The sequence below is a fragment of the Camarhynchus parvulus genome, chromosome 1 (assembly GCF_901933205.1).
Source record: "Camarhynchus parvulus chromosome 1, STF_HiC, whole genome shotgun sequence".
NCBI classification, from domain to species: domain Eukaryota; kingdom Metazoa; phylum Chordata; class Aves; order Passeriformes; family Thraupidae; genus Camarhynchus; species Camarhynchus parvulus.
Genome location: NC_044571.1, coordinates 32081735 through 32103183, shown reverse-complemented (window position 1 = coordinate 32103183; position 21449 = coordinate 32081735). Strand labels below are relative to the sequence as shown.

General features: G+C 39.1%; 1 protein-coding gene across 1 annotated transcript in view; it reads left to right on the top strand.

The window, feature by feature from the left end:
- The window catches only part of ATP10A (ATPase phospholipid transporting 10A (putative)), a 111549-nt gene that overhangs the window by 23390 nt on the left and 66710 nt on the right, over positions 1-21449 (top strand). The window contains exon 2 of the mRNA XM_030950293.1: positions 20226-20430. Within this exon, the coding sequence (XP_030806153.1) occupies positions 20226-20430 (205 nt within the window). The remainder of the gene's footprint in view (positions 1-20225; positions 20431-21449) is intronic.

Genomic DNA, 21449 nt, shown 5'->3' with positions numbered 1-21449 from the left:
ATGTGTGGGTGTTGGGCTGCTTGGGCACAGTAGCAGTCTTGATCTTGTAGCCCCAGTCTAATGGTTAATATTTGTGTATTTGCTGCCCATATGCAGCAGATGGTCCTCTGAATGAATTTTCATTCTTTTGCTCTGTCTTTGCCTCTTTGTACCACACTTAAAATGCCTTCCCTCTTTCACTTGACAGCTCCAGTATTTGTAAGGTTATCACACCTCTGCAAATGATTTGAATGCACTGTGCAACATACTGAGTTATTTTTATGTTTCCTAATAAAGATCTTGCCGTGTTTGTGTTCTCTGAACTCTGCCCAGATTCTCATCCCTTTCATTCCAGGGACTGCTGAGGTCCCTGGCAACATTTCAAACTGCAGAGCAGTCAGAGGAATAGAAATCCCTGCTATGATGGAATAATCTCTGTGTTTAGCTACAAATTTTGCTGACCTTCACCTGCTGTGTTTAAAGGTAACATTGCCATCCACACCCTCATCTTGTGTGAGTGAGATTTGTGCTTTGGTGTGCTCTCATGTCCTAACCCCTGTGTCGTCTACACGTGTGACATAACCAGCGGATATCACAGCCCTCTTCCCCACACAGTCTGCAAGTCCATGCTTAGGTGTTGTATTTAGGAGCTTATTTAATTTCTTCTTCATATGCCTAATTTTTCAGTGGGTTTTCAGGAGAGCAGTTGCATCTTTCTGCAAGCATTGAATTAAGGATCTCTTTCTGAAATGAGAGAGTTGAAATGAAGGCGCTGTCAACGCCAGACTCAGTACAGCCTAGTGCTAATAAAACCGTCAGTTTAATTTAACATGGCTATGCCTGTGTAATAAAGCAGATAGAAGATAACTTACCTCAGTAAGTCCTGTACTTTGTATTTGATAGGTCTAGTTTACCATGATGCATGCACTGCCTACAGATCATTAGCTTTAATGGTGACTAAAACTGGAGTTAGCAAGCATTCCTCTGTGACTCTCTCTTTCTACTGCATACTCTGTCGTTTATTATTAACCTGTGTCAACAGCCCTTCCAGTAATTTATTAGCCATATTACACTGCTCTTTACACCTGATGCTATTAAAAGTAACACTTTCAGAAAACTTTTGTGAAATACTATATTGATGACAGCACTTAGTCAGACTTTATGTCTTGTCTTTTCTTTTTGTACTTTAAAGCTTTTGGAAATGCAATCACATTTAGAATTACGCCCTTCTAGGTGTTTTTCTGCAGTTGTTTAATGTCAGAAAGGTCACCCAAAAATCTGCAGTTGTCATCAGTAAGAATTTTGACATGAAACTCTTTGAGAAGTCTGTGATTCTTTTGATGCTGTTATTCATTCTGACATTTAATGTATTTCATGTGTTATACCATCACCCTAAAAATATGATTGCAAGTTTTGAAACTCAGTCTTTTTTTAAACTAAAAAAAAACCCCCAACCAAATCCAAGAAGATTTTTAGTGTATCTGTATACTCTATTACTGGTAACAAAATCTAGACTCACATCTCTCATAATGCCACTTTCAGTTAACAGATGTCATTTTGACCACCATAATAGTTCACATCTTTACATCAACTCCAGTTTCTCAGAGACTGCAAAAAACCCCCTTTTTTTAGTTAAAAATTGGCCAGACACTATAAGATAATAATCAGTACAATACGATCAGTAGTCTTATTCACAGGGATTTATTAGTATAGCCAAGGACATACATGGTAACTTTGCTGAGTCATCTACTTTAGGCACAGATTTGAATGAGATATGTTAACAGTTAAATAGTCTGTAAACAGTCTGTAGACAATTACATCTCTTCTCATTTTTCCACTAAGCTATTTAAAAAAAAAAGCATATGATTCTGCTTGAAGAAAGGATTGAATATCTTTGTATAAAATAGGAGCCATAGGTTTTTAGTGTAAAGAAATCAGAGAATTTATATTTACCTCCATAGATTGTAGACATTAATATTGAACTTTGGCTAATTTCTTAGATTTGGTCAAAATAATTGATTAACCTCAGAGGAACACCTTTTTGTATTTTCTGAGCCATATGCAATAGGTTTTGTTAGACTAGGAATAATAAATCTAGTGATGCTTAGAGATGGTATTCCATCCTCTCTTGAGATACAGACATTCTGTCTATCAGGGAGCCTTTAAGACAAGTTTCCATTAAAAGCAAAATGACAGCAAGATCATTAAAATGTCCTAGGTTTTTTTGGATAGCGAGATCTGCCACCTGAGGAGAATATACAAACCTACTTATGCAGATTTGTTTAAAGTGAGATCACATGATTTTCAAATGTGATTTGTTTTAAGTGAGATCACATGATTTTTAAAATACTTCGTTCCCGTGTTTTATGATCTGGCAACTTCGATTATTTTCTGCTATTTCATATGTTTCTTGGTTTTAGAAAACAAGGTGTCATCTTTTTTCATTTTCTCTGTATTTCAGATGATGATGGTTTTAGCCTTGTGCCAAACATAACTTATTTTGGTTTAGGCTAAGCAGTCAGTTCTAAGCCAGCCTGTCACTACTTTGACACTTCTGTAGCTGGTAGATGCTGGAGTTTGGCTAAGGCTCTCTCAGTTTTAGTGCTTTACTGGACAGATTCACAGTCTGTGATAAACGTAAGACTGCTGGAGTCCCACATCCATATTTAAAACCTTTCATTTTTAAGCAGTTGAAGTGCATGCCAGCTCAAATAAATTATCATGATACAAATAGGTTTTGCAGTCCAGTCTGGGCTTGTGTGGCTTGAAATGTCTTGTAATGCTTAGCTGGGGAATTATTGAGTCCAGCCTGAGTGCCAGGTACCTGAGTCCAGCTAAATACTGGGTAACTTTCTGGGTCAGCTGGTAGAGCTCTGCTGAGCTCGGCACTGAAGTTTGCGGTGGTTAAGGTGAGTAAAGAACATTCACTCTACTGCAAGGTTAAATCATTTGAGGCTTTCTAACTCAAATACAGCTATCAATATGTGCATGTGAAAAGACAAAATATTTTCACAGAAAAATGGGATCCTGCTGGATTCCTGCTTTCCCATATGCTGCCATGATGTACTTGTATCTCTGTTAAGGATTGAAGGAGACACAGAGACTACTGTATCTGGGTTGACCAGCTAGAATGGTACAGCCTCATCTTGGTTTTGATTGCTGGATTTCTTTACATAAAATTCACTCTAATAAGAAACACTGATAAACCATATTAATTTTAAAATCCTAGTCTATGGGTTATATAATTTTACCTCTATCCTTTGGTAAGACTTTTTAGTCTCACCATCCTCAGTTTCCAGATTGATTAAAAATACATTCAAATTCATTCTAAATCAAAGCAGGAAAAATGGATCTATAAATTTTCTGTGATGTTTCCCAATTGAATTGATGTGTAAGTAAAGTGTGATTGATAACAAAGTCTAATAGGATTTATTGTACATATTGGGCATACAATTATTCCTGTTTCCTTTACTTTTATATATCATTAAACGTAGAGAACTAAAGATGCTTTACCAAGTTAACTAAGGCTGGCTGTGAAAGACACAAATAGAGAAATCTCTTTTACCTTCTTGTGTTTCTTGGGAGTAACTGAACAAGTCTCTCTGCTCCGAGGTGGATCTTTGCACATTTAGTAAAGTACGTTTTGCTTTAGCCTCTCTCTGAAAACTAATATGCCATCTATATGAAACTGAATGGGAATAGTCCATTGAGATTATCTTTAATGTCTCCTGTTGGCTTGGATGAAAGTCACTCCAAAAGTGCCACCCTCAATATATATTGAGCATGTAAGTTTATTTCACAGTCTACATCTCCAGAGACCATTGTGGCCCACAAACTGCTAACAGCAGATCCAGAAGACAGAGTTGCGCAGTACTACCCTGTTTTGCAGGCTAAGCAATAAAGGTCAGAAGTCTCCAGCAAAAGTAGATAATATTTTATTACTAACCAGCCTTAGTTTCTCCCCACTTTCAAACTGGACTGAATTTTTCCTAAACCAAAACTTGTGTGATCTCGCTTGAGTTAAATTATCTCCTTAATGTTCCTTCCTCCATGTTTTTAAGTGGCCAGTAGTTCCGTTTCTCCGCTTTTAACCTTCTTTACTTTCCTATGTATATCTCACACGTTTCTCTTCTGTGTGTATCTCATGTACCTTTTCTCAATTCTGATACACTTCTCATTTCTCTGTTCCCTTCTAGAAGACTCTTCTGCTGTCTGTCTCTTCATTTGTGTCTGACATACATGTAAAATCAGAATTCTCCTAGAAAGATAACAATCTATCCTGGGAGGGATCTGCTTATTGATGCAAAGATGGTAAGAAAGGAGAGAAATTCTTCATTCTTCCTAGTCAAAGGCTAAGGATTAGGAGGATTAGAAGCCCTCTTTTCGTCTGAATTGTAAAATAGTTGCATTTTAACTGCTGGTTTGATTCCACAGGTACCTTTCCCAAATGTGCCTTCATTGCACAAAGTATCAAATGGAGTTTCTTGCAGGACTCCGATTTGGTGCTGCTTCAGACTAACTCTGTATTACAAACAATATAATGGTCTTCTCGAGTGGGTTGCCAGCTGCAGTGGAGCAATTTATGGGCAGTAGCACAGGCTGTAAAACCTGCTTGCCTCCCTTTCTACTGGTCCATTTGATAGTCTCCAGAATCTAAATATTCCTGTCACTAATATGTTCTAACAAAAACTGTATGTTAGAAATTAATATGTATGCAACAAGCCCTTTAACCCTTTCAGAACTCTGGTTTGCTTTTGTTTTTAGAATTTATCAGGTTGGATTTTTGAAGGCATTCTCTGTAGTCACAGGAGGTATTTGGAGATGCCTACAGCATTTTCCATCCAGATTAAGATCATATCACTATTTCTGCTGTGGCTTGTTTGAAAAGATGAAGGAAAATGATGCTCTGTATGTAAAGTTCTCAAACAAGGTTTTGAGCCAACAGCAATTTTTTTTTACTCATCTTAAACAAAAAATGACTAAAGATTCTTTTGAATGCTTTGTAAAACATTCTACTTGTTTTTATACAGAATAAATTACTATTAAGTCTAAAAATGTCTAGGAAAAATGCTTGTTTTGATTACATTAAAAAAAATTTAGATAGCTTAACCCTGAAGAATTTATACATCTTTCTCATGCCACACTCTTGCTCTGATGTCATAGCTTATATGTAAGTCGGGTTTCTGAAAGTGCCAGTGGTGTATGGCTTTTGTCTCTGTAGACAGACCAAGCTATAGGCAGCACACAAGCCAGTAGAATGCTGACAGAGTGACCTGATGTATTTTGGAACATGTCTAGACTGGATTTCTGTCCTGGTGGCAGAAGTAACTCTTGACATATGTTTACAAAAGAAATGGATTGTGTCGAGGGTAGCTGGGAAAGCATTTACAGAATTTGTGCTGTGCGTTTACAAAGCAGCTTGGTCTGAATTCGTGCCTACAGATGAAAAATTACTTTCCTCTGATGAGTAAGATCCACATCACAAGGGGGTTGTAACCATGACTTTCAGTTTTAGGAATTTTACAAGCTGGGGTGTCTTCCATACAAAGGCTTCTCCTTAGTTAACCTCACAGATATGGAGTTAAGTGCAATCCACTTAATGTCTGGAAAAATGTTTTATCCACTAGAGGAGTCCTAAAAAAAGATACATAATCAATCAGGAGGTACTAGCAAGAAAGATCACTGTCTACAGAGATATGGCAATCACTAGATAAGGAGGAGGAAGATGTTTTGGAGAGGCTTTAGCACTCAAATGGATGTAGCAATGAGGAGCCAGAGTGTTCAAAGCCATTAATTGCTGCAGATAAAGAAGGAACATGTAGCAAAACAATTATGGGAAAAGGATGGAGAAAAGACTGGAAGTGAATGTCTTGATAAGAGTTTGCTTAAGGGAGGGAAAGAAAGGCACACATTTAAGGTGTGGGGTTTTTTTAGGATGGGGTTAGGAGTGAAAAATAACCCTCAGTTACAGCTTTGTGTAACAGAGTTGAAAATGGTCATGTGCCAGCGCCAAAAGAGATTCAAATATTTTCATTTCTTTGGACTTTCTTTCAGACTTGTGGGGAGGGGTTCTGGGTAAAAATTGCTTTCATTAGATCCACAACTTTTATCTGCAGGACTAGACTGCTTTAATTTGGAATACTCTATTGTGAGATCAGATTGAAGTTCAGTTTTAAAACTCTCACCTTTAAACCAGCTTCTGATTAGAGGCTGTGACACAAACGTTTTGGTTTGTGTCTGCCAGGCTGCTTAATACTGTTTTTTTCTGTCTATGAACAGGGTGGCTGCCACTTGCTGAGGTGCTTCAGATCTCTGGAGCTCTTTTAGCACCTCTTTTAGGCTGCTTGTTCCCCTTCCATGATTCAAACCCTTTGAATAAATATTCTCTTTGAAATTGCTTGCTCTAAGCTCAGTTTCTGGATGTTTCAAAAACTAGTCACTTTCTTCTTCTGGATACAAAAAAGACCTTGATTTTTTTTTTCACTAGGATATTGAATTTCAGTGTTTTATCATTTTTCCTGCAAGGAAAGTATGAATGTGAACTACAGAGAAGTTGTCATTATGGAGTTTGGCCAGAAAGAGTACTTTTCTGCCTGAGTTTAGACATCTGTTTAGATATGTTTCTGAATTTGAGCCAAGATTTGTAGCCTGGTTTTGGAGTTCAGTGAACAATAAGTGAAAATCATGCATGGAAATTGTTTTTTTTAAATGTTTTTCTAAATGTGAGAACAATATTTGCCAACAAATTAATTCAGTCATTTCCAAGAAAGACTGAGCTTGATGAAGTAACCTTTCATGTAAAAAGAAACAAAGGACAATATCCATTCCTAATAGTTGGCCTGCTTAGATTTTAAATTCTTCAAAATTAATTAAAAAAGAGTTCCTGTGAAACAGTGTTCACAGATGACACTATTTCTTTGTAATAGGGCAATAGTGAAGAAGAGTATAGTTACAAGCTTTTTGTTTAAATATGTACAAATCTGTCAGCTAACAAGCTCTTGAAAATATCTGGGTTATAGCTGACAATGATTTTTTAGAAGTGTGGATAATTGCTGTGGGAATTATTATGGTAACATACACTTCATTTTGAAAATGTATTGTCTGGTGAAGTGATGGGAACAGGCTATCAAAATTTGTACTGATGGTGTATTGTTCTTTATAAATTAGCTTTTTTATTGATGATAGTTCAGTAGTTGTGGACAAGTAGAAAAGATGACATGCTTCCCTGCAGAGCTCTATAATTACAAGGTCTCTGAAGAACTATGTTAACAGGTTGAGATGTACTGTCTGTGTGAGCCGACTGTATCTCATAATGCCATTGGAATTATGAGCTACATAATTCATAGTCATTTTGATTGTAAATCAGTGGGACAGGAAAGGACTACATTTCTCTCTCTGAAAACATTATTGTGAAAAGTATTATTCTAGCTTAGTATTTCATATTCAACTATACTCATTGACTGGCTATGTTTGGAATATTAATGAGATGAAGACCCTCATCCTTAATTCAGAGGTAACAGCAGGTAGTGTGAAAACAGTCAAGTTGACATTAAAAGCTTTAAATGAATTTTTATCCTGATTTTTTTAATGTAGATACCTGCAGTATCAGTCTAGTTTTCAATCTGAACTACTCAAATGTTACTAAAGGCAACCTACATTTCCTTTAAATAGTAGGATTTTACATTTCCTGGTTCTCACTTCTTCAATATCTCTATTATTTACTTTCACCAAGAATTTTGAATATAAAATTTACATCTCTAGGCATACTTGTTTTGACTCAAGCCTTCAAAGATTCATATCACTGCATATGATTTGCATGGAGTTTGGTCTTCTAATTCTTCTTTGATGGAAGTGAGGAACATTTTTATATTCTGTGAATTTCAGTAAGATGGCCTTATATAAGGCTGAATTCAAATTGCATTAGAACTTAGAGCATAGCAAATCAAGGCTTACACACACCCAGATTTCAATCTAACATAGGATCCAACCCAGTCTGTGTACTCAGGTAGGGCTGTTTAGGAGGTGTTCCCAGGACCCAGTTTAGATGGGACTTTAATGATCATCATTAAGAAAGCATTTTAGGGAAATAAGTCATTATTATTTTATACCAGAATTTTAGAGATTTTCATATTTTTAAATTATGTTTTGAGAACAGTATGCTAATTTAAACATGTCTTAGTACTAAGATAGAGCCTGAGGCTGTTTGCTTTTCCTTGCATTTGTATTCTTGTCTTGTTGGGGCAAGCAGTGATCCAGAAATGTAAAGACAGGCTGTATAACCTATAAGAGCAGCTGAACACAGAAAAATTGGCCAGATAGAGCCTAAGATAAGGCACTACATTTAAAACTTCAACTGTGCTTCTCAGATCAGCCTGAAGTACAAGTTAAGGCTTATTCTCTACCAGCTACATGGACAAATTAGGATTCTTCTGAGTTGTAGTACCTTTTACTGCTCCTTCCCTCTTGCAAATGTACTGATGCTGGAGATGTTTCTGCTTCAGATCAGGGCGTCACAGTGTTTGTGCATCAGATCAGGGATTTGCCATAGAATCATTAAGTCCAACTTTGTTCAAGATTGAGCAAGATTGTTGAGTCCAAGTGTAGCGCTGCCAAGTCCATCACTAAACCATGTCCCCAAGTGCCACATCTGCATGTCTTAAATACCTCCAGGGATGGTGACTCCTCAGTTCCCTGAGCAGCCTGTTCCCATGCCTAATCACCCTTTCACTGACCCAATCTTACTGAACCGCCAACCTAAGACTTCCCTGGCACAGCTTGATGCCATTTCCTCTTGTCCTGTCTCTGGCTGCCTAGGAGAAGACACCTGGGACAATCCCCAGCTGGCTGCAGCCTCCTTTCAGGGGGCTGTGGAGAGCAATTAATTCCCTCTGAGCCTTGTTTTCTTGAGACTCAACAACCCCAGCTCTCTCAGCCTCCTCTCATGCTACCTGTGCTCCAGAGCCCTCACCAGCTCCACTACACTTCTCTGGAGACACTCCTGCACCTCAGTGTCTTTCTTCTCACACAGTGAGATGTGTATGTTAATGTAAAATGTCAGGCAGCTCTCTGGCTACCTGTGCAAGCGCTAGTGAGAGCACTGCAGGGACCTGCTGCTCTTCTGTGTTTGGTTCAGTCAGCATGATAGAGATGTCTCTTCCAAGAAGAGACATCTTACACACGTAGCTCTTGTGTGTAAGAAGCTGCATGGAAAATAGCAGCAAAGAAGAGACATAATAGCAAATTATAAAAAAATAATAAAAAAATAAAACTTTCAAGGAAAGATCTTTATGTTCATATTTCAGGTGCTTAGCCATCTGTTCTGTTCCTCCAGATTAGGAAGAGACTTCTGAGAACTCAGTTACCACAGACTTGTTGCCCTCCTTTCTGCTGAGCCGCAGCCAGTTCGGAGGACATGATGGGCCAAGAGCAATGGCTCAAAAGTGAAGTTTTATCTCACCCCACTGGGAATTCATCTCAGGGCATAGGACAGCCAGTCATACCAGTGGCAGAGTTCTAAAAGTGGCATGCAGCATCTGATCATCAAAAGTTTGCAGATGCTATTGTGATGCACATTTTGGCTGACTTCTGACTATTCTGGGGCCTCTTCCATTTGCAAGTTGGCATTAACATTTACCTACAAATCCTGCCAAACCTTTCCTCCATCACTGTTAGAAGCACACAGAAGTGTCCCAGTTTGCCTTGCCCGATAGCCAAGACGTGCACAATGGCCAGGTTAAACTGCTCCTTTTGTTGTACCTGCCTGGTGTGTTTGGTGCAGGCCTCTAACTGAATGGATGGGGAGATAGAACACAATTTTACCCAGGATAGCACCTTAAATCTCCCTTTGTACACCTTGGTGCCAACATAAGTGTGCCTGAGTTCGAGGTTTTCCTGTTTATTCAGTCTCCATTGAATGCACATCCTCATTGGATGGAAAGGAATTCTTTAGTAACTCTGCAGTTAAATATAATTCATGCTAATTGAGAAATATGTGCACCACTACATGCTTCCAATATCCTTGAAAATCAGTAACCCACATATTACACCTTTCTGCTATGAGTCTCACCTCATAGCAGAAAAAACTGTTCTGCAAATATATAATAGCATCCAGATTTTTCTTCTGCAAGATTCTTCCAATCTTGCAGCCAAGAGGTTTTCTTTCTTTCTTTCTTTCTGTTTCTTTCTGTTTCTTTCTGTTTCTTTCTGTTTCTTTCTCTTTCTTTCCCTCCCTCCCTCCCTCCCTCCCTTCCTCCCTTCCTTCCTTCCTTCCTTCCTTCCTTCCTTCCTTCCTTCCTTCCTTCCTTCCTTCCTTCCTTCCTTCCTTCCTTCCTTCCTTCCTTCCTTCCTTCCTTCCTTCCTTCCTTCCTTCCTTCCGCCACTTCCTTCCTTCCGCCACTTCCTTCCTTCCGCCACTTCCTTCCTTCCGCCACTTCCTTCCGCCACTTCCTTCCGCCACTTCCTTCCGCCACTTCCTTCCTTCCGCCACTTCCTTCCTTCCTTCCGCCACTTCCTTCCTTCCTTCCGCCACTTCCTTCCGCCACTTCCTTCCTTCCGCCACTTCCTTCCTTCCTTCCTTCCGCCACTTCCTTCCTTCCTTCCGCCACTTCCTTCCTTCCGCCACTTCCGCCACTTCCGCCACTTCCGCCACTTCCGCCCACCACTTCCTTCTGCCACTTCCGCCCCTTCCGCCACTCCTTCCTCTCTCTCTTTTTATCTTTTCTTTTAATCAATACCAGTTCTTTAAGCAGTTTAATTTTGTCTGGCACTGTAATAGCAAAGTCTGGTGTATGGGCTGAAGCTAATTCCTGGAACTGCTGCCAGAGGAAACTCTGAGGCAAGAACAGAATCTCAGTTGTTCTGAATGTAAGCATTGCATCCTGGAATCCACTGAGATCTGAGTTGGTATTCAGTATTTTTCCTACCCTCTACCTGTACTTTAGATTGTCCCGATGAACACAGATGAGAACATCCAAATGAGATGGATGTCATGGATGGATGTTGTCCAGACGAGAACAGAACCAGAAGGAAAATGTAGAACTTAATAGTTTTAGGAGGACCTGGAGAAGCTTGAACACTTATATTTGGTCTGAGATGTTGGTTTTGCCTGTTAAATGTGAAAATGATAAATTATTAATGGTCTGGTTAACATTAAACAGCCAAACTGTATTAACTTCTAGAGTGCTTTACTGCAGTGGTTAGGTAAAATGTGGCCTTCAGAGTTTTAAAGGAGATGTATGGCACAGTTACATACAGAATAATAGTCTCTCAAGCTGAGTATCACTGAACAACTCCATCAGGACTGTGAATGTAATTAACAGTGAATACCTTTCCTGATAAAAATTCTTTCAGTGTTTACATATTTATTTAAAAGAACTGGAATAATTTTTTTCAAATAAAACCAGCTGCACTTCTTAAGAAGTGCTTGTCTTTAGAAGGTCTTAGTAAATGGCTTTTTGTGTATACTTAATGAATCTATTAATGCTTTTTTTATGTCCCGGGTCAAGCTGTCCTGAGATCAAATGAGGCAGATGTGCAGAACAAGAGGAATGAGAAGGAATAAAATTTCCACTGAAGTGTCTGAAACTTTTAAAGAATGGCATTTTCCTCAGTAACTGGGCAGAGCCATGCTTAATTTACCTTTTAAAATGTACCTTTAAGATATGAAGAGCCCCCTCGGAATGGTCATCTGATTGCACTGCCTTAATGTAGTGGGGGTGCACCAAAAGGAGGGTGTAGTCCACCAGATTTGTTCATCTATCTTGCACCTGAATTTTAAGCACTCAGACAGTATTCCTAAGTCTCCTCAAGCCATTAATTATTTGTTTAGAGGACAAGGACCCTGGAAAGCTCCTTCACGGAGCTCAAGTCTTATCAAAATTTGGCACCTAAGTTCTCCCTAGGAAGAGTTCCTGCTCTTTCTTTAATTGTTTAGGCAGCAGGCACAGATTCAGGAGGTTTGTGTCATTGGGCATCTACTACTTCAGTGAGTTCCCTGCAGCAGGGAGTTATTTCTTCTTCTGTGTTTTCAGAACACCAAGCTCTGCTGAATCTTTTTACAGTGGTTTGGAGCAGCACTTTAACAGAAATATTCAGTGTTAATATCTGTGATAGCTCTGAAAATCAGGATGAGAATCTTACCTGGCTGTGAGCCAGGTCACATCCAGGCTGTTCTTCCACTTCCACCTCCTTGTGTGATACCATTTAGAAAGCCTCAATACTAACCACGATCTGTCTGTCTGCTATATATAAAGCAACTGATATTCTTCTCTCCCAATATATTTGTTTACTGGAAGAGTGATAGGACTTTTTTAGCATTTTTTGGCAGCAAAAATGCTTGAGGTTGAGAATCATGCCACTTACAGAAACCCTAATATTAAATGTCTCTCTGGAACAGTCATGTTTTAAAATCAAGTTCTGGAAGACAGCTTTGCTTTCTTCAGTTTGTGTAAAGTCTCATTACATGTTCTGCTTTTATGTTTCATGTTGTTATCACAACAAGTTTCTTGGCCGAAAAATCATTTATTCCGGGTAGTAAATGTTTCATTATAGTTAACAATAGTGAGGTTTCTTTCAACATGAGGTGTAATGGCGATAACACTGCCAAGAGAAGTTAAATTACTTCTTCCATGTTATAAGCCTGAATCGTTGAGGTTCCCTGGGTACCTTTTCATAGAAGGTTTCACTAGTAGCAAAAAAATTAGCAGTTCCTTTATACCTCATCATCACTATACATGCAGATTTGCTTCTAGCAACTGTAACATACATTTGCACATGCTCATACTCCTAAAAAGAAAAAAGGATATTTGAAGTGCATGAAAATAATGCCCCTAAAATAATGTGAGGATTATGGAGTCTATTTAGAAACTTCAGTTATGGAGAGATTTCATTCTCTTCAGTGTTTCTCAAAAACGCACTCTACTAATCTGTTTTGTCTGATTAGTATCAGATTCAGTCTCTTTGTGATTTATTTTCACAGAAACAGATGTTATCATTTGTGGTGGAATTGAGACATATTCTGGGCATTATGTAATCTCCTTTGGCATTAATTTATGCTACATGTTTTTCCTTCATTTGCCATAACATAGTAATTGTACCCAAATGGTTCTCAACATGTTTCCATAGATACTTGACATGTTCAGACTTTGTGCAGTGTATGCCTTGGTCTCCCAGATAGCACTTGTTTTTAAACTCTGTCTGCTACACCCATAGTTTTCAAATCATAATCAATACTGGTTATAACACAGCAGTTTGTTCACATATTTCAGTGCTGTCCACCAGCTCTTAATTTTTAGCTTGTGGTGAAATTTGCAACATCTCTGCTTGCCACTGAAGTGTTCATAGAGTTCTATGGGCTCCCTTAGTGGGAACCCTCTCCACACCAGCAGGTTTATGGACTGAAGGTGAAGGCTCCAGACCAGGCAAGAGAAAGAACAGATGATTTGGGAAAACTGTATGAGCATAAAGAACCTATGGAGAAACAGCTAGATGCTGGAGCCTCCCTAAAGATAGTCTGGCCTGATGTGACACTTCTGTGTTTGCATTAGTTTGAGGTTCTCCTTCAGAAGTTGCTGCTCTGTTTGGGCCCTGCTAATTAGCTCCCAAGTTTTTTAGCTCGTACCTAACCAGAAGATTTGTCACAGCACTTGTAGGCAATTGATTGGAACATATTTTAAATCACTGGGAGCAGAGATGTACCTGAATCATTCTTTTGTGCTACCCCAATCTATTTCTACCTCCTGAGATGAAAAGGAAGGACCTGGCTGACATCAAGAACAGATACAAAGTATGCTTTGTACATGCACAACAGCTCTTTGAGTGTCTTTTGTGGAGGGCTTTTCCTCTTCCACAGACTTAATTTCTTGCTGTTTCTTTAAAATCCTACTGGCCAACCTCAGCTGGCAGGGAAGGCAAAGGAGTCAGATTTCTTTTGAAGTAAACACGATTGTTACTTCAAAAGCAGGTCAGCGGATGGGCTTGGACTGGGAAATGACATTTTATCTGGATGTTTTGAGAGGCTTGAAAACCCCTGGGTTGCAGCTGGAATGCATGCAGGAAGGGGTATGCTCTATAAGCCAGGTCAAACAGGTTGAACACCCCAAAAAGTACAAGAGAACATCTTCCAAACTTCTGGTCCATGTGTTTTACAAGCCCTGCTGAGGTGAATCTAGGAACCCGTGCTGGGACTAAGCTAGGGCAGAACTACTTAGAAACACGGGTGCCCCAGCCGCTGGATCTGATGGAGTAAATCTGCATCAGCCATTCCCACTCACTAACTGTAATTTCTGTCAGTGGAGAAGTACGTGAAGTAAGAAATGATTACCTAGTAGTCCCCATCCTCTCAATTTAATGTATAAAGTTTCTACCATGCAGATCTTACACAAGTGGACCAGATTACAGCTGAATGGCCTTCATACTTCTTTGCCAAGTATTGCTTATGATTATTTTCCCAAACTTAAAAAAGAAATTCTAGAGAAAAAGCAAGACACATTTTATCTTAAGTTATTATTACACACATACATATATGTATGTTATCTTAAATAATTTTTAAAAATTCCTTATTGTGCCAAAAAAGTTATAATACATTCAAAAGAAGTAAACAGTTATTTTTGTGATTTCTGAATTGAGACAGTTTGAACATCTTCAGCCTTTTGTAGATACCAAGTCACCACTTGATAGTCTGTCTTCTGGACAGTCTGCATGTCCAGAAAGCAAAATTATGAGCATGATCTTTATCAGCTCATATTGCAAAGGAGACCAGAAGAAAAAATAGCATAACTAATACGAAAAGAAAATGTCATTTACGAGTTTCTGTGTTTCTAAATTAGAATCTATCATTTTTTAAAAAAATAACTAATTGTTTTGGTTTGTTCAGTTTTTGCTGAACAAAGTGGCAGTTTTGCTGCTAACCAAAGTCTCAAATTTGGCACTCACCTGCAGGCCGTTCTGCTTCAAAACAGAGCATTGGCCAAATATATGCAATAGACAAATGGTAGACTAATACAAATTTTTAATAGCAAAGAAAGTATTTTTCTCTGTGTTCATACACTTGAAAGGATGTTTCAGACTTTTTGTGTGTATATTCAAGAGCAGATATGCTAGGATAATGGCACTTTATCATTACAATTTGACTCCTGACAGGGCCACATTTGTTGTTAGCTAACAAAAGTGTTGATGTCAATGCAGCTGTATCAGCTGACTTTTCAGCTATTCATCTTTAGATTTCTGTCAATGTTTACCTGTAACAACATGCTCAGAAATGTGAAAGCACTGGAAAGTTCTACTTCCAATTGTGGCAGAGACGAGCATGAAGATTGACGTGACTGTGGGTTTAAACCACAGCTGACAGATGCATTCTTTGCGTGCAAGTATATTGATAAAGATTAGGTTGTGTGCAGGAGGATGCACATTTTTAATATTTGAGTTCAACAGAACACATTATAGTATCTGGGCATAGTGTGTCTGAAATTAATAGCTCATCATTGTGATTTAACTAGAGAATAACAACAATATCTATTCCTTCTGCAGAATGGCATTAGTTCAAGGCAGCATATTGATTTGTAGGACTTTTATCTAACTCTCCAAGCTTGAAAGATTTAGTATCTCTGACCTCCACCTGTGGTTCATCATGGTTTGCAGCATTCATCCCTTGTAGCATCAGCCTTAAGTATATTGTAGGTAATAAAATGTATCTTCAGGCTCATGATAAATGAGGGCGTGTAGAGCTAGAGTTGTGGGGTGTCAGCTTCTGGCCTAGATATCCATGGCACACTTTCCTGTGACCATTGTAGGGGACTGGACTCACTGAGATGCTGCCTCCCATTCCTGTGTTCCTGCCAGAATTCTTTGAGCCTTTCCACAAAATATTCCAGGAGGTTTGATGATGTTGAAGTAAACTTGCCAAAGCTTTTGTTCACAAGTCCCTGCAAACAGTGCCTGCAGCTGTCACAAATGAGTGGTTTAGGCCACTTCAAGAGTAACAGTCAAAGGTATTGCCAAAAGCAGGTTTTAATAAAAATTTGTGAAAAGCATGACTTAAAAGAGTTTGATGGCAAGGTTCATTCTATTACTACAGAGATGAAGCATACAGAGAAAATAGAATTATAATGAATTTTGCATATTTTATACAAGGACCAGGGTAAGGGTACATGGTAAGGGAGATTTCCCCACTGAGTCCTGAGTTATGGAGTGGGCCCCCTTGCTTTCTAAACTTCTGAGGAGCCTAAGTGCAACTCAATCCAAACTTCATCTCAGTCTTCATCCATGGGATATCTAAAGGATTTAGTGGGGAAATCCTGCTGTTGGGTCACAAGATTCAGAAAGGACTTTCTTGCTTTCTAAACTTCAGACGAAGCCTGGATGTGGCTGAGTCCAGCTGTAGTGTCAGACCTGGGAAATGGTTTATGTCTGAAGGATTTAGCAGCACTCAGTAATTGGCTAATTTAATATTTACAAAGTGATTAAATAGGACTGACCTTAATCAAAATAGTAACTCAGTTATCTGTAGTGCATTTAAATCAATTCATACATACACTCACACAGACACAAAGATGTGTGTGCACGTGTGTGTATATATTTTTTATATAGGCACAGAGGTACTTGTTGTAAGTTCCACTTCGTTTCACTGCAGTGTCAGTGAATTACTCATGTTGAATGTCTTGGCATTTCTCAAATGGGAGAGGCTTCAGTGTCAAGGACTGGGGGTGGCGGCCCAGGCCAATTCATCAGTTTTGGTGACAGTCCTCTGAGTCTTGATAGTTTGCAAGCTCTGAGTGGCATCCCATTCTGAGGGACATGCTGGTACAGTCTCCTGTGGTCTGGTAGAATTCAAATGGCCTCACATAGGACCGCTGTCTGTAAGGTCATAAGATGACTGGCATTTTTTTCATTAGTCCATTTCCATTTTGACTGTAACCCAAGTTGGTAATTACTGAAATTATTCAAAAGCCCAGTTTCACTGCAGTTATGATTCAGGTGGGTAATGTTCCAAGGGTGTTAGGGGGTGACTGATTATTTCTCATTGCCCTCCTTGGTCAGACAGCACGTGTCCCTGATATGAACAGTACCACTCCACCTTAGCTGTGCAAGGGTTCCTGGTATGGTCAAGGGACATTTCACTGCCCAACTCATTACACAAAAGCCAAGGCCTAATGAGAATTATTGAAATTGTAGGATAGGCTTGAGGAGGTAGAGCAGATCCCAGGGGGTAGGGAATGCACCACCACAGAAGCCCTGTAATGAGACTGCAGAGGACTGCAATCCTTTTGGGCTCTTGTAGAAAGTCTGGCTTTTCTAACTCTTTATATTATATAATCTTACTGGCACAATATAACAGCAAGAATAAACATTTAGTGGGTACTATAAAACTTGGACAACAAAGTCCTGTCTCTGCAGAATCAATGGAAAAAGCTTAACCTTATCAATGGGGTCACTTGGTGTGTTTGTACTGGCTGCAGAATATGATGGCTGTCTCAAGGTGAGCTAACCTGCATGTTCAGAGGACTAGGCTGAGAATGTTAAAGGAAAGCTTCATAGGGCCTGATGTAGTCATGGTCCAGGTAGTTTCTGAACCACCTCATGTGAAGACAGGATCATGCCATACTCTGCAGAGAAGGCTTGCAGTGACCATTCACTGGCTGCAGTGAGACAAGTCTCAGTTCAGAGCTCTGCTAGAGGACACAGAGCAACCCAGTCTAAAGAGGATTAGGAAGTAATTTTCCATGAAGACAGTAATTTTCCATCCACTATTGACCCTTGTTAGCAAAGAGCTGATCAAGTGGAATGTGGGGCCAAATTGTTCCTGTGTGCCTAATGAAGGGGGCTGTGCCCTGGGCCCTGGTGCATATCCGAGAGGTCTTACATTCATAGATTTATTGAATCGTAGAATGGTTTGGCTTGGTAAGGACCTTTAAAGATCGCTTAGTCCAATACTCCTGCCAGGAGCAGGGACACTTTTCAATATATCAGGTTGCTCAAAGCCCCATTTTGAACACTTAGAGGGACGGGGCATCAACATTCAGCCTGTTCTAGTGTCCCAGCAGCCTCACCATAAGAAATTTCTCCCTTATGTTTCATCTAAACCTATCCTTTTTCAGTTTAAAACCATTACCCCTTGTCCTGTGGCTATCGGCACTGGTAATAATTGTCTTTTTCACAAGTCCCCTTTATATATTGAAAGGCCACAATAAGGTCTCCATGCAGCCTTCTGTTTTCCAGGTTGAACAGCTTCATTTATTCCAGCAGAGCCATTTGGCCTTGTGTTGCTTAATATCCACCCTTCCTGCCACCGTGTATATAGTTGTGACAGTTGCTAAGCATGTGAGGGATGAGGAAATGCTAAAATAGCAATGCTATTTCAAACAATAGAAATTAAATAAAAAATAGTAGTGCTTATAGCATCGTATGGGACTATTTGCTATTTTTATCCTGATCGTGCTTTTGTGCTGCTGCTCCTTGTACATGCATTTGTACATCACCCAGTTTCACAGTTAAATTAAAAGGATGAAGAACAACAGACACATTTAAAGGGATTTGGAGTTACAGATTGCAGAGCTAACAAACCCTTCAGATCTGCAGTGCGGTAATTTGTACTGTATTATGTCACACTGGGTTTCAAAGCTATTCATACTCATTAGCAGAGAAAGTTAAATGTTTGTTTCAGCCTGATTATGAAGAAAATGTGTAATTTCAGCACCTAGCAGGTATATTACTTGCCTTTGTTAGAGATTAGCATGTTTTACACTTGGTACATACTAATCCTTTTCAGGTTTTATCAAAATAGAAATCACAATTATAATTTTCATTCTTCCCCTAATAAACTGGATGTTAAAGGGAAGAAATTGTGGGGGAATATGACCTGATCTGATACCTGATCCTTTATTGTTAGGACTTTGGCTAAATACATGAATAAATGCCAATTTAGTTACTAATTCCTTTAACACCAGTGAAGGCATAACTATCAGTAACTCCAAAGTAACAACACTGTCAGGATTTCCCTGTTTCACTTTGTTACAAATCTATTCACATTACTGCTGAAAGTGATGTTTTTAAAAATAATATACTTTAAACAAGATAAAACAGCTGCTGCCACCTCTCCCCACCCCTCATCAGAATCTCATTCTGCCAGTTAAAGTGCTGTCCCAGGAGACAGTCTCTGGTGACAGTGCTAGCACTGACAAATATCTTGGTCTTCACACAGCAGAAAGCCTTCTAATGGCTTAGAAAAGTGTCAGTATATTAGCTTCCCATTTTCAGGAGGTATTTTAACAAGTCAGTATTGGGGCTGTTTTGAAATTGACTTCTTTCAAAATCACAACAGAATAAATCACTTTCCACAAATGCCAAGAAAGCACGTCAGTCTGTGCCTGCTGTAAAACTAAAACCTGATATTTTAGCTAAAATGAATTAAGCAGTCACCTGTTCCTTTTTCCTCTTGCTCTCAAGAAGAAGTTAAAAACTAAAAAAGTAGCAAAGTAGTATGGCCTTTAAAACTAAAGAGATTTAGTGCTTGTACTCCAAAATGAAAGGTTCAGGGTAACTAAGCAGGAATCAGCTATGTAACAGACAGCACTCTGGCTAGAATGGGAATAGAGCGGAAATACTCAAAATTAATTAGTCTCCTTTCCCAGTAGAGTAGTTAGGATTGCATTTTACCACACAACATGTCCTTTTAGTTCTAGATTTAGTGATGAAATTCCTCTCATTTAGGGATCTTTGTCTAGCTATGATGTGCAGCAGTATACAGAGTTTCTCCCTGTTGAAAAAGGGAACAAGGGGAAGCTATGTGAGGGTGCATCAGCAAGTGGCACATGAAGGGAGAACATTCATGAGCCATTCTAAGCAGGTGTCCTGGCCCCAGACCTGTTCTCATGTCTCCTAAAAGTGACTCTTCACACAGTATGGGCACTCCTCTCCTTCTTGGGGTCATATGAGTGACTCAGAGCATACAGGGAGAGAAAGGAGAATGTGTGAAGCTCCTGTTTACCCTGCTTAGTCAAGTCTGACATCAACATGTTTTCCTCTGGATCTTAAAAGAGGGTCTTGGTAACTCAGACTTCTTTCTGAGTCACTGGGAAATGGCCTCTTGGCACTCTGCATTGACTTTTCCCAGGGTAACTTGAGAGTTTCTGATCTTCCAAAGGCACTCCTGTAACAGGTATTCCTGTTACAAATCAAACCAGATTTATCAGAAGCATCTCAATCGGTGCAATTTTTTTCATTAAAAGGCTTGTTTATATTTTTTTTTTCAGAACTGAGAAGAAATATATAAGCAGATACTGGAAAGAAGTGAAAGTTGGAGACTTTGTGCAGCTTCGCTGTAATGAAATTATACCTGCTGACATATTGCTGCTCTCCTCAAGTGATCCTGATGGACTGTGCCACATAGAAACAGCCAACCTGGATGGTGAAACTAACTTAAAACAAAGACAGGTGGTGAGGAGGTTCTTAGAGCTGGTAAGTCTCCATTCCTAAATCACATTTAAGATAAGAATTTCTTTTAAGAAAGTAGCTGGTTACCAATATGCTCCACACCAGCTAAATCCGCTTGATCTAATAGTGCTGATGAACTGTTGTTATGGTTGTCATTAAAATGCTAGCACTTGCCAACAACTGACCTCATCATAGTATCAGAAGTTTTACCATCATTTTTCCCTGAATCTGAATAGGAATTATTTGGGGCAGTTGTGCGTGGTTGGAAAATGGAGGATTTTAATGGCTTCTATAGTAGCTTGATTCTTGAAAACACATTTTAACTGCCCAAGGAGAAAATACTTAAATATCAACGTGTACTTTTCCTGCCTGCAAACCAGATCAGTTTCAATTAGGAATCTGCCTCAAACTCTGTGTTGGAAAATATCCCTCCAGCACTTGGAGCATTAAAGCTTGTAAGATTTCAAGGGACAGCACGCATTCATTCTGGAGGTATCTGTGCTCAAAAACTGTTTTACTGCTCTCTCACTGTGCTTATCTCTCCCCAGCAGCACTATTTTGAAACAAAACATAATCCAGATCAGTTACTGACAGCAGAATTATAGGAAATTACCTGAAGTTTTACTTGCTTTAATGATCTTATTGAAATAGTATTTATTTGTATGTCCTCCTCTCCCATCCCTCTTACCAGCTAACTCCAGCTTCCTGTATTTGTCAGGAAAAAAAAAAAATTTTTTAGAACTCAGCTAAAAAAAAAACCAAAACAACTCAGTTGGTTCTCCTAGTAGCACTTCTAATTTGAGGGATTTTGCAAACAATGGGAGCTGTTGCCCTTACCACTGTCATCAAAGGTAAATACAGAAGCCTGTGGTTGTATTGAGAAAGATCAGCATTAATGAAGTTATTATCCAACCAACAGGATGAAAGTCAATGTGCCCTCCAAATAATTATTTATGGTAGGTAGACCTTTTCTCTAAATAGCTTGTAAAAATGTGAGATAAGGACTTGTTTAATGATCAGTGATTTCCACACAGAATTTAGAT